Source organism: Elaeis guineensis, chromosome 15, assembly GCF_000442705.2.
Source record: "Elaeis guineensis isolate ETL-2024a chromosome 15, EG11, whole genome shotgun sequence".
NCBI classification, from domain to species: Eukaryota; Viridiplantae; Streptophyta; class Magnoliopsida; order Arecales; family Arecaceae; genus Elaeis; species Elaeis guineensis.
In genome coordinates this window covers 42,392,604-42,405,635 of record NC_026007.2, presented here as the reverse complement: position 1 = coordinate 42,405,635, position 13,032 = coordinate 42,392,604, and the positions used below count along the sequence as shown (strand labels likewise).

The following is a 13,032-nucleotide window of genomic DNA, read 5'->3' as shown; positions in this document are numbered from 1 at the left end:
ATCCACAAAAAAAACAAAGAAATCCTTGGGGTACCGGCAGTTGTGCAACCGGAAGAGCGACATAAAGTAAAGAGGAATTAAGGTAAGGATGGAGTTTACCAAGGTGAGCCATCCCCCAAAAGAGAGAACCTTCATCTTCCACGAGGCCAAATGGAGTTCTATCTTTTGAATGAGAGAGAGCCAATCGGATCTGCACGACCTGGTTCCACCGAGAGATAATCCCAAGTACTTAAAAGGGGTTGGAACTGTAAGACAGCTGAGCCACTTCTCACAGTGCTGGTCATCAGATCTCCAATATGAGAAATAGAACTCTTCTGAAAGTTAATTGAGAGTCCTGATACCAACTCAAAATAGAGTAAGATTAATTTTAGAACTGCACAAGACCTCTTTTTTGCCTTAATAAATGCAAGGGTATCATCTACATATTGTAGGATTTTGATCCCACCCATGATCCAGGGATTATCCAATCCTTCAAAAATTCTAGCAGAACCAGCAACATTTAACATTCTACATAAGGGATCAACAGCAAGAATGAATAATAGAGGGGAAAGGGGGTCCCCCTGTCTTAGCCCATGTCTACAGAAGATCCAATCACTTATCTCTCCATTCACCTTAACCACCAAACTATGTTGAATGTGAAATTATGGAAACTACTATTTTTCAACATCTCATTTGCGTTGTCGACATTAAAATGTGGAACAATACAACCATCAAAGCAATATGAAACTTTTCAACATGGCAAACATCAAGATTGGACCAATCGCAAAATCTCACCTTCATAGTAATAGGAATGATTTCATCTTTAAATTCACCAGATGCAGTTGCTGCAACTGCCCGCCTATGAGATTCAACCTGACCATAAATTTTGAGATAAGAATATGATTTTGCATAAGAGAAGCATCATTGTATTACACCAAGTTAAAGGTATCCCAAACTCACAGCAGCCTGATCTTGTTCCTTTTGAGTTACACCATAATGGTGAGCAACATTTTCAGAGGTAATTCCCATGGGAAGGAGACAATCTTGAGCTCTTTGAAGTGTATTTACCTAAAATATTCAAAAAACAAGAGCACATAATGGCCACCTTCAAATAATCTTATCCAAAATCAAGTAAGTGTGAAGTTTGCTGACATCCGAAGTAACAAATAAATCAAGATATACTTTTGCATTTATTGACCCTTCCCATGCAACTGAATTTGTGATCATAGATTCTAGCCCAGCACCAATGCCTGCATGGGTAAATGAAATTTTAGCACCAAGAGCTTGAAAACTCTAGTAAGAATGCTGACAAAAAGTGTAGGACATAATCTTACCAATGTCATAAAACCCAGCTTTTATGGAAGCAGCAACATTGGCAACTGCTTGAAGGCCAGATGAGCATTGTCGGTTGATAGTTCTGACAGGAACAGTTTCTATAGGATTCAGAGAAATAGTTTATCTTGCTGAGTGCAACAAGAGATGTTAAATTGATATCAACCAAGTGTTGGGTTTCAGTGGTGCAGTGGAAGGGCTGGATATTTAAAATTTTTATTCAAAACATCCTAGTGCACCGAAATCTTAGAACTCATAATCTTTTAACTATAACAATCAAAGCATAATTAAATTAAACTTAAATAAGAAGAATACCTATAATGCTTATCTTAATTTCTACAAGGCATCCAAGTATCCACTTTCTAATGGTGGTCCACATGAAAATCGGACCAAGGACAGCGCTCTTTCTTCATCTTGCTTTAAGAGTTCTAGCCCTTAGAACTCAACTAGCCACTAGTCGATTAGACTCTCCTCCAGACTTGAGCCTGGACCTCTCAAAACTTCTCACTGGACCTGACCACCTTCTTCTATACCTCTTAAACCCTTATAGCTATTAGGAATAGGCTTGTCTTAAAAGAACAAGCCTTTGTCCTAAACCCTAGAGTTGTAAGAGAGGGAGAGAGGGAGTGGATAAGGGATGTAAGAATTGAATGATCAATTCATCTGCCGCCCCCTATTTATAGCAATAGAGGGGGTGCCAACAGAAAAGCCACATCCCTACTAGAAAGGCATATCTGATTCACATATCACTTATCTGAGGGTCTTCAAGTAGAAAGACTCATCAGGATGTGATATGATGAATCACTCCTTCTCATGCGCACATGCCCAGAAAGAGATGCAATTGGCATCTCTTCTGCTTCTAGATTTGTGTGAAACTTTGACATGTATTATTTGGATTCAAAAATGAAGCAAATCTACAAGGGATGCCTCCTTTTGAGATGGAATTCAAATCACAGAAGGACTCTTAATGCGAAGAGACGCATGAGTCCTTCCTCTGTCGTGCGTGCGCCCAATAAAGGGCATCAAAAGCAACATTGCATTATCTGATAAATTTCCATATTTATCTCATGGAATCAAAATTTAAATCTAATCCTTATCAAAAAAAATATCAAATAATAGTGTCACCTAAGACTCCTTAAAATAGAAGGAGTCTCGCATCTCTTCGCGTGACCAAGAAACACCTCGTGTGCGCGCCTCACCTCCAAAAGACTTTCCACATCAATCCAAAAGTATTTTTCATACTTTAAATGGCATGCCAGGTGGTTAAGCTTCTGATCTTATTATCATATAAGTCAAAGACCCAAAGTAGAAGGACTCTTGGTCCTTCTGCATGCCAAAAAAGAGAGTGCATGCGCTCCTCTCAAATTTATGCCAAGAGTCCTCTTGATTTTGGCGTTAACTTGAAATGAGGCACCCCCTTTTGGGCTGCCCCTAGATGGCATGATCTAACCCAATTATCCATCAAATTGGGTTAGCAAAATCACAAGGATTGAGACCAAATTTGATCTACCAAGGAGCTAAGATTTCCACACGTGCTAGTATGCTTACCAAAAACCCTAATTGGATCCAAAATTTCAATCAACCTTATCAAAAAGGTCCTTGATCAATTTTTTTATGTGTGTAACCCATTGTGTTCTACATCTAGCTAACAGTAGGTCTAGATGCAAGTTAAAATAATTTGATTAGATTTCTTCTAATCAATTAAGGTCTAAAATGAGCTAATCTGAGTTCAGTAATTAGAATCCTTTCTAATTGGCAATCAAAATAAACTCTTTAATTCGATCAAATCTACAAGTCAAGATTGATATCTAGCAATGTATCATGACTATTCAGAAGATATAAAATTTAAAAAAAATATCAAATATATCCTTTAGTGATAAGTTGCCGTGCAATTCAATCCTTCGATCATCCCTACATCCTGAATATGTTCACAAGTATGAAATTACGTCAAACTAAAATACATATTCATATCGATTCTCTATCAACCAATGATGACTCTAATTTTTAATCTTCATATTGCTCTTGGCTAAGAGTCTTTTTTTGAGTCATCTAGAGATGAGAATTCACAGGATGTGATCTCTTCTTACTAGGAGTGATCGATTCTATATTGACCGACTTACAACCTTCATACACACTCCATCATATCAAAACATCCTGTACATGTCTTAATGCCATGTTTGAATATGAATCAAAATATAGATTCATATGCATAAGATTCTATGATGATCTCAGGTCTAAGGATCACTTATACAACTCTCACTTAGAGAGCTATCTTTTGACATGCAAGTAAGACTTTCATAAGATGTTCTCTGTCGGCAAGTCAATTCAGTGAACTCATTCTCTAATAAGTATCTACATCCTTGTATTAGTATCCTCACATAAGTGACTAGTGAGATCAGCCACCCTCTTCGTCGAGCATATATAAAATGTGTCAGTCTTTTTAGAACATTGATCCCCCACTTAATGCTCCATGATCAGGGATGTTTAAGATTAGAATTTTAGGGTTTTAGATCTCACAGATATGATCCATTCATATCTCTTAAAATTATTATCTTAATCTTTGAGATTCATTATAATCTTAAATATAATAAGATGTAGCTAAAATGATGAATCAATATCTTATTTTATTATCATAAAAAAATATCATTACATGAGTTAGAAGTTTACAAAGAAAGGTCCCATCGCATCACTCATGCGATTGGCTTGTAGGATACTCTTCTTTCAATCTCTCACTTGCACTAAAGCCAATCACCTTTGTATTTTAATCTCATACAATCAACATGGTGATCAAATAGCTATTATAGTATGGCTTTAGTGAATGGGTCTGCTATATTGTTCTTGTTCTAGGACAACATCTTATCCTTCTACAATTTTTCGAACAAGATGGAAGCATCTGAGGATGTGCTTGGGTGTCTACTGAGACCTAAGTTCCTAGACTTTAGCAACAACCCCAATAATATCATAATAAACTAGCCTTGGTCGTTCTATCTCAAGAACCACATCCAATTCTATGATGAATTTCTTCATTTAGACAACTTTCTTAGAGGCTTCACTAATAGTAATGTATTCTGACTCGATGGCTGAGTCAACTACAGTCTATTGTTTGGAACTCTTCTAATTTACTACTCCACCATTTAGGATAAATACATACCTTGAAATTGACTTGCTATCATCAGGGTCAGATTGAAAATTAGAATCTGTATATCCCTTTAGTTTCAACTCCGATCCTCCTCCATACATTAGAAAAATATCTTTAGTCTTTCTTAGGTACTTAAGAATATTTTTCATAGCTTTTCAATAATCCTCCCCTGGATTAGCTTGAAATCTGCTTGTTATGCCTAAAGCATAAGCTACATCAGGCCCGGTATATAGCATAGCATTCAACATTATTGATCCCATAATCGAAGCATAAAGGATTTTACTCATTCTTTTTTTTCCTCTGGTGTCTTAGGATACATTTTCTTGGAGAGACGTATGCCATGACTTACAGACAGATAATCTTTTTTACTTGCCTCCATGTTGAACTTCTTCAACATGAGATCTATATACCAAAACTAGGACAAGCCTAGCATCCTCTTAGATTTATCTCTATAGATTTTTATATCCAGTATGTAGGATGCTTCATCCAAGTCTTTCATGAAAAACTTATAACCAAATCTTGACTGATTGTAATATTGGGATATTATTCCCAATGAGCAGTATGTCATGGACATACAGAATCAAGAAGACAATAGCACTTCTACTTATTTTTTTATACACACATGGTTCATTCTCATTTTTGATGAAGCTAAACTCTTTTACTGCCATATCAAATTAGATGTTGCAGCTCCTCGAAGCCTATTTCAATCCATAGATGGATTTCTTTAGCTTGCATACTTGATTTGCCCTTCTACTTGAGATAAATCCTTCTGACTGAGTCATATAGCCTCTTCCTCAAAATTACCGTTGAGGAAAGCGGTCTTGATATCCATCTGTTAGATATCATAGTCATAGTATACAGCTATAGCAAGCAAAATTTGAATAGACTTGAGCATAGACATCGGTGACAAGGTTTCATCATAGTCAATTCCATACCTTTGTCTAAAATTCTTCACCACCAACCTAGCTTTGTAGGTTTCACTTGGCTATCTACTTCGATCTTCTTCTTGAAGACCTACTTGTATCCTATTGGGGTCACACCCTCAAGCGCATCAATCAAGGTCCATACTTGGTTGGTGTACATGAAGTCCATTTTAGATTTTATGGCTTCCAGCCATCTATTTGAGTCTCTACTCATGACAGCTTCCGAATAGATTAGTGGATCATCATCCTGAGTGATGTTGATCGAATTATTATTCTCAATGATAAAATCATATCTAAAAGGTGCTCGATGTGCTTTATCTGACCTTCAGAGAGGAGGTGTGTATAGTGGATGTACCTCATCTTTGGGTACTTCTGGTTGAGGATCTTCTTGTGGTCCAACCACAGGCATTTTTGGATTGGTTTGTTGTTGCCCAGCTATGCAACCCAAGAGGGGAAGGTGAATTGAATTTTTAAAAATTTAAAAATTAACTTACAACTATGAGGATTATTTAACAATGAGCAAGATAAATGTGGAGAGTAAAATTTATGTAAGGTGTAGAAGTTGGTTGCAAGAATGCAAGAAGATAAAGAAATTTAAAAGGAGAGCAAGTAAGCACAACACAAACAAGAAGATTTATAGTGGTTTGGTGCCAACCTTGCACCTACGTCCACTCCCCAAGCTCCTACTTGAAAATTCAAATCCATTAAATCGTATTCAATCCGAATACAACATCGGAACCTCCGACTCTAGCTATTCCAAGCTAGAACACTTATTTTTCGGGTACAAGCCAACCCAATACAATCTGATTCAAGGTTCGGATCAATCTTTCCATATTTTGGAACCCTTCCAAAATAAAATATCAACTCAAAATAGAGTATAGCAGTTAATCATACAGAAATACAGATGTAGCTCCTTTAATGAGCAAATAAAGCTTTAAATACACTTTACACAATAAGAACGAAGCTCTTCTGATTTTTCTCAAGGTGGTTGAAGACTTGAATGAGCTCTTGAGGGGTTGGTGAACTTGAAATAAAAGCTTCTTGAACTTTTAAGAGGACTCTTGCTTAGGGTTGAAATGAATGCTTGAAGAATCTTTTCAAAACTTTGTTGATTCTCTCCTTTAAGTGCCTTTTATTACTTCAAATAATGATGAAGAATAATCTGGACTGAAATAGAGCCATTGGAGCACATTAAATGGGCATTAAATGTAGCCAAAATGAGCTGAAAACTAGCCATTGCAGAATTTTTTCGTCACAGGGGTCGACTCATAGGGTCGACTCATGCTCATGAGTCAACTCATGGGGTCGACTTCTGTGGCACAGAACAGAAAATGACTGTTCTATCATTTTAGCCTACATAGCGCAGAGATCGATTCATAGGGTCGACTCATGCTCAGGGGTCGACTCATGGGGTCGACTCACAGAGTGTGCCAGCCAAAGAATTCAGCGTGCCATTCAGCCTCTTTTGTTATGAGTCGACTCATGGGGTCGACTCAAATATATAAACATAATTTTTTTTCAAAATACATATTCAAAAATATTAAAATTACCTCCAATAGATTATAAATCTTGTGTTCTTGCTCTTGAGGCTTCCGAATCAGAACTTGATAAAATTATGATTTTGCCCCTAAAATATAATAAATCTTTTTCCAAACCAAAATCATTAGTAACCCCCTTAAATACTTTATAATCATCAAAATCTGTTTAAGGAGAAATAATATCTCCCTTGATGATGACAAAACACTTAGCAAAAGCATATATAAAGCATTGAACATGAATTTTAAATTTATGAAGATGCATCATTTCAATATCATAGCCAAGTATTTGAACGAAATGCATCATAAGCAGTTTGAAGATCAATTTGAAATTTGCTTATAAGTTTGTTTGCTTTGAAAATTAGATAAAAAAGAAGCTGACGATTTTGGTTCTTTGACACATTTGCTTAACAATTTTGTTTATTACTAATTTTTTTATTGCTCATTGCTCATTTCTTTATTATTTATTGCTCAAATTCAATTTTAATTCTCTACTCTCCCTTTTTGACAGTATCAATTAAGATTCTCTACTCCTTTTAAGGGATCTTGAAAGGATAAATTTTTTTTACTCCCCATTTTTGATAGCATCAATTAAGATCTTAAGGGATTTTAAGGATAGAAAAAAGAAAAGAAAGATGATAAAAAGAACATATTTTCTTTACTTCCCCTTTTTGATACCATATTTTACTTCTGTAGCCTGCTTCTTTGATTGCTTATTTCTCTACTCCCCCTCAACATAGCAACCATAAAGGATATATCAATTTGCTCATCTAGAAGATATTGCAATTCATAGTATTTCTCTGCACTAATATGAGTTATTTTTCATATCTCATAATTAAAATAATTCAATTTGATCACATTCATAGATATTCATTGAAAGTCAAAGCACACATATATATATATTCAAAAGTGACTGAAGGTGTCCCAATACACATGAGTCAACTCAAAATACAAAAGTCATGGATAGAAACTATCCAAGAGTTAATTAGCCAACAAATACAAGGCCCATAATATAGATCCTAGACATAAAAGACTAATTAATCTAGATCTAATAGAGGTCATGGCTAGAGGGATCAGAGTCTGAAGAATCAGAGATAGGATGAGGAGATGTAGGATCAAGTCCATGAGCACGACCTCGACCACGTCTGCCTCAGCCACGGATAGAGGTACCAGCACGAGTAGAGGGGTGAGAGGATCCTAGAGCCTGAGGAGCTACGGACTGTGCTATAAGAGAAAGTCTGATGGTGTCCAAAAGATCCAAGGCTCTCGATACAGACTGCATCAAGGCACTAAACTGAGTAAAAGTATTCTTACTGGAGCCCCTGATCTCTCTCCTCAAGAAGTCAAAGCCACTCTCTAAAACTCCTCGAAGTCTAGCCGCCTCTGCAGATAGGTCTGAGACCTCTGTGATATCCTCGTACGGCTGGGGATGGGCTAAAGCTAATACTTACCCCTGCAAGTCTAATACTCTGCATGTCAATCTCAAAATACATCCCTCAAGCTGCTCAATGCGTACCGACTGATCAGTAAGCATCTGAAAAATAGAAGAAATGTGAGGGATCAGAGTCTGGTCTGAGTCACCCTGGGATGTCGATCTCTGAGCAAAGACTGAAGTGGCAAACTGCTGAGATAGAATGGAGGCAACACACTGGGACATCATCTCAATCTGATCATCTGCTGGTCTGAACTCTGAAGGATGTGCCCTGCTCTCTGACTGTGGAACTGAAGCATGCCTCCTCACAGACTCTGAAGGACCAGCCTCGTGATCAGATATGAACTGAATATCTGGGAATGCTCTGTGATCACGAAGAGGTGAAGATGGTCCCTCCTCCTCTACTTTATCCTCCACTCTCTCCACAACACCCTTTGTCCAACCGCTATCAGTCTTAGAGAAACCTATGCGATGCAGTGTGTGATGGTTGATGGTGTCAGAATGAGATAGTCTAGCAACTGCCTCCCCCTCAAAACTGATTTTGAACCTTCTAAAAACTAAGGTGAGTGCCATACCAAAAGGCAAGTGAGCCTTGGACCTGTTCAGGATTTCCCTCATGGCCTCAAACATCAATGCTGGAAGGTTCAGGAGGGTTTGGGTGATCACATGGTATATAATGCAAATGTCCCTACCAGATAGAAGGTCGTGTCTACCACTCCTAGGGACAAACAGTTTGGTTACTAAGTGATGTAACATCCTCATCTCAACAGAAAGAATTTTTGCTTCCAATTTATTTAGACTTCCAGTATAGGTTCTCCCTAAGATAACATTAATTCCTTCTTCTTTAATAGGGAGCTCCATATTGGTATAGTCTTCACAAGGAAAATGCAGTATCTGTCCCAAATGTACTGGATCAAGAATAACATCAATACCTTTTACTGTAGATTTCACTATTCCATTGCTATAGCTCAAATTTAAGTAAAATTCCCTGACTAGATCGACATAAGTATTTTTCTTTAAAGAGCAGTAAAATTTTCATCCTTGATACTTAATCTTTGATACAATAGTGAACTCTTCTTTTTCAAAAAATTTGAAATCAATATTTTTCTCGAATTTCACTTTTCGGTCAGAGAGAGGTACCTTGCTTGGACTGATTGGAGACTGAATGGAAGCTGAAATAGGACCTAGAGCAGGGATTGGAGCAGGAGAGGGTTTGGTTGCTAATCTCTTTCTGCGCACACTCTCTTCCAACCCACGAACAGATTTTCTCCTCTGCAGTAGCTTCATTTTGGGAGCCATTAGGTCAAGAGAGACTTGAAAGGAGCTTAGGAGACTAAATGTGAGGCAAAGAGAAAAAGATTTTGGAAGGAAAAAGATAAGGATTTGAGGAGTTAAATCACTGGTTTGGAGAAGAGGGGATGATTCTATGGCAGGCTTGAACCACCCCAAATGAGGAAGGGAGAGGAGAGGAAGTTGGTTCCTTAACGGGTGATTTGAGGAGTGAAAATCGATGGGAGGAGATATTTGAGAGAAATCTTTGGTTTGAGAGAGAAGAGATGGAGAGCTTTTGATTTGGTGGGAGGATGAAGACGAAGGGCTGAGTCGGCTCAAAGAAAAATTTCCCATAAGAAGAGAGCGCCCGAAGGGTTTTGACAAAATTGCAAGTTTACCCTAGGGTCGACCCTGGGGGTCGACTTATGGCACAGAAAAATTTAAAAGAATGATGGGATAATTTTGAAAAAATTTAAAATTCTGAGAGAAGGATGTTTACCCAAATATTGATCATGTGAATGATAGTTTTAAGCTTTTGAGCTCTTAAGAAAAATGAGAATTGAGCTTAATAGATTTAGTTCAATGAATTTTTGGTATTAAGAATTTGGAATCAGAGAGATACTTAAGCTGATGGATCAAAGATTCCTAATTCTCTCCTAATTTCACAAAATCTATCTTCACTTAAGGTTTTGGTAAAGATGTCAGCCAATTATTTTTCAGTACAAACATAATCAAGAATTATATCTTTATTTTGGATATGTTCTCTTATGAAATGATGCCTAATTTCAATATGTTTGGATCTAGAATGCTGAATTGAATTTTTAGTTAGATTTATAGCACTGGTGTTATCACATCTTATGGGAGTTTAATTAAGTTTGATACCAAAATCTTCAAGTTGTTGCTTAATCCGCAAGATTTGAGCATAACAACTTCTGGCTGCAATGTATTCGGCCTCGGCTGTAGACAGTGCTACCGAGTTTTGCTTTTTGCTAAATAAAGAGATTAAGTTAACTCCAAGAAATTGGCAAGTTTCATTAGTACTTTTTCTATCTAATCTACATCCAACAAAATCGACATCTGAATATCCTATCAAGTCAATTGATGAGTCCTTAGAATACCATAGTCCTAAAATTTGTGTACCATTTAAATATCTAAGGATTCTTTTAACTGCATTCAAGTGAGATTCTTTCGGATTTGATTGAAAGCGAGCACAAGGACAAACACACTAAATATAATATCTGGTCTACTAGCAGTTAAATGTAATAGAGAACCAATCATGCCTCTATAAAATTTTAAGTCTACATTTTTACCTCCTTCATCCTTGTCAAGCTTACATGATGGGCTCATGGGTGTACTAATTGCTTTGGAGTTCTTCATTCCAAATCTTTTGAGTAATTCTCTTGTGTACTTGCTTTGGGTGATGGAGATTCCTTTTTTTGTTTGTTTGATTTGGAGTCCGAGGAAGAATGTAAGTTCTCCCATCATGCTCATCTCGAACTCCTCCTGCATGAGCTTAGCAAAATCTTGACAAAGAGTTTCATTAGTAGACCCAAAAATAATATCATCAACATATATTTGTATAACTAATATATCATTTTGATTTCTTTTAATAAAAAGGGTTGTGTCTACATTTTCTCTTGAAAAATTATTATTAAGCAGAAATTTGCTTAGCCTTTCATACCAAGCCCTAGATGCTTGTTTCAAACCATATAATATTTTATTTTATTTAAAAACATGATTAGGAAAAGCATGATTTTCAAAATCTGGAGGTTGTTCTACATAAACTTCTTCAGCAATATATCCATTTAGAAAAGCACTTTTGACATCCATTTAGAATAACTTAAAATTCATAAAGCAAGCATATGCAAGTAGAAGTCTAATTGCTTCTAATCTAGCAACAAGTACAAAGGTCTCATCAAAATTAATTCCTTCTTCTTGATTATAACCTTTTACAACTAATCTCGCTTGATTTCTTATCACATTTCTATGTTCATCCAATTTATTCTTATATACTCATTTTGTGCTAATTATTGAATAATTTTTAGGTCTTGAAACTAAAGTCCATACATTATTTCTTTCAAATTGATTAAGTTCTTCTTGTATTGTATTTATCTAATTATAATCTTTTTTAGTTTCATCTATAGTTTTAGGTTCAAGATGAGAGACAAAAGCAAAATGATTGAATGTATCTCTAAGTAAAGAGCGAATTCTTACACTATGTGTAGGATCACCAATGATTAGTTCTTTGGGATGATTGTGATCATACCTCCATTCTTTGGGTAGATCATTTGTACCTAGAGGTTGTTTTGTTGTTCTTTACCTTCCTCATCCTGTTTGTCTTCAAGTTCTTCATCATCTTGAATGGTTGAGTCTTTTAGAGTGATCTCCTTCATCCCTTCTATAAGAGGATCTACATCATCAATACCTTCATTCTTTCTTGAAAAAGATCGTTAGTTTCATCAAAAACAACATGTATTGACTCCTCTACTATTAAAGTTCTTTTGTTGAAAACTCTAAAAGCTTTGCTAGAAAAGGAGTAACCAAGAAAAATCATTTCATCGGATTTTGCATCAAAATTTTCTAATCTTTTTTTACCATTGTTCAAAACAAAACATCGACAACCAAAAATATGAAAATATACAATGTTTGATTTTCTTTCTTTCCAAAGCTCATAAGGAGTTTTCTTTAAAATTGGTCTAATTAAAGCACGATTTAATATGTAACATGCTGTGTTAATTGCTTCCGTTCAAAAATATCTTGGAAGGTTACTTTCACATAGCATGGTACGGGCCATTGCTTCAAGAGTTCTATTTTTTCTTTCTACTACCTCATTTTGTTGGGGTGTCCTAGGTGCTGAAAAGTTATGGTCAATACCTTTTTCATCACAAAAATTTTCAAAATCTTGATTTTCAAATTCAGTTCCATGATCACTTCGAATATTTTAAATTAATTTTTTTTTTCATTTGTGACCTTTCGATAAAATTTTGAGAAAACATGAAAAATTTCATCCTTATGTGCTAAGTAGAAGACTCATGTAAAATAAGAGAAATCATCAATAATCACAAAACCATATTATTTTCCACCTAGACTAGTAGTTCTAGTGGGTCCAAATAAATCTATGTGCAATAGTTTTAATGGCCTAGAAGTTGAAACAATATTTTTAGATTTGAATGAGACTCGTATTTGTTTACCCATTTGGCATGCATCATAAATTCTATCCTTTTCAAAATTCAATTTGGGGAAGCCGATAACCAATTCCTTTTTAATAAGTTTTGAGAGTGAATGCATGCTAATATGTGCAAGCTTACGATGCCAAAGCCAACTAGTCTCATTAATCTTGGCATTCAAGGCTACTAGGCATTGCATGTTTATTTTGAAAAGATAATTCAAATCTACCATATAAATATTACCATGTCTATG

General features: G+C 36.0%; 1 protein-coding gene across 1 annotated transcript in view; it reads right to left on the bottom strand.

Annotated features, from left to right (window-relative positions):
• Nucleotides 1–480: 480 nt before the first annotated feature.
• Nucleotides 481–13,032, bottom strand: part of LOC105061495 (3-ketoacyl-CoA thiolase 2, peroxisomal-like) — a 63,677-nt gene continuing 51,125 nt past the window's right edge. Inside the window, exons 4-8 of the mRNA XM_073249064.1 lie at nt 1,314–1,412; nt 1,162–1,229; nt 940–1,047; nt 775–852; nt 481–507 (exon numbers count right to left, since the gene is read on the bottom strand). Coding sequence (XP_073105165.1) covers nt 481–507; nt 775–852; nt 940–1,047; nt 1,162–1,229; nt 1,314–1,412 — 380 coding nt within the window. The remainder of the gene's footprint in view (nt 508–774; nt 853–939; nt 1,048–1,161; nt 1,230–1,313; nt 1,413–13,032) is intronic.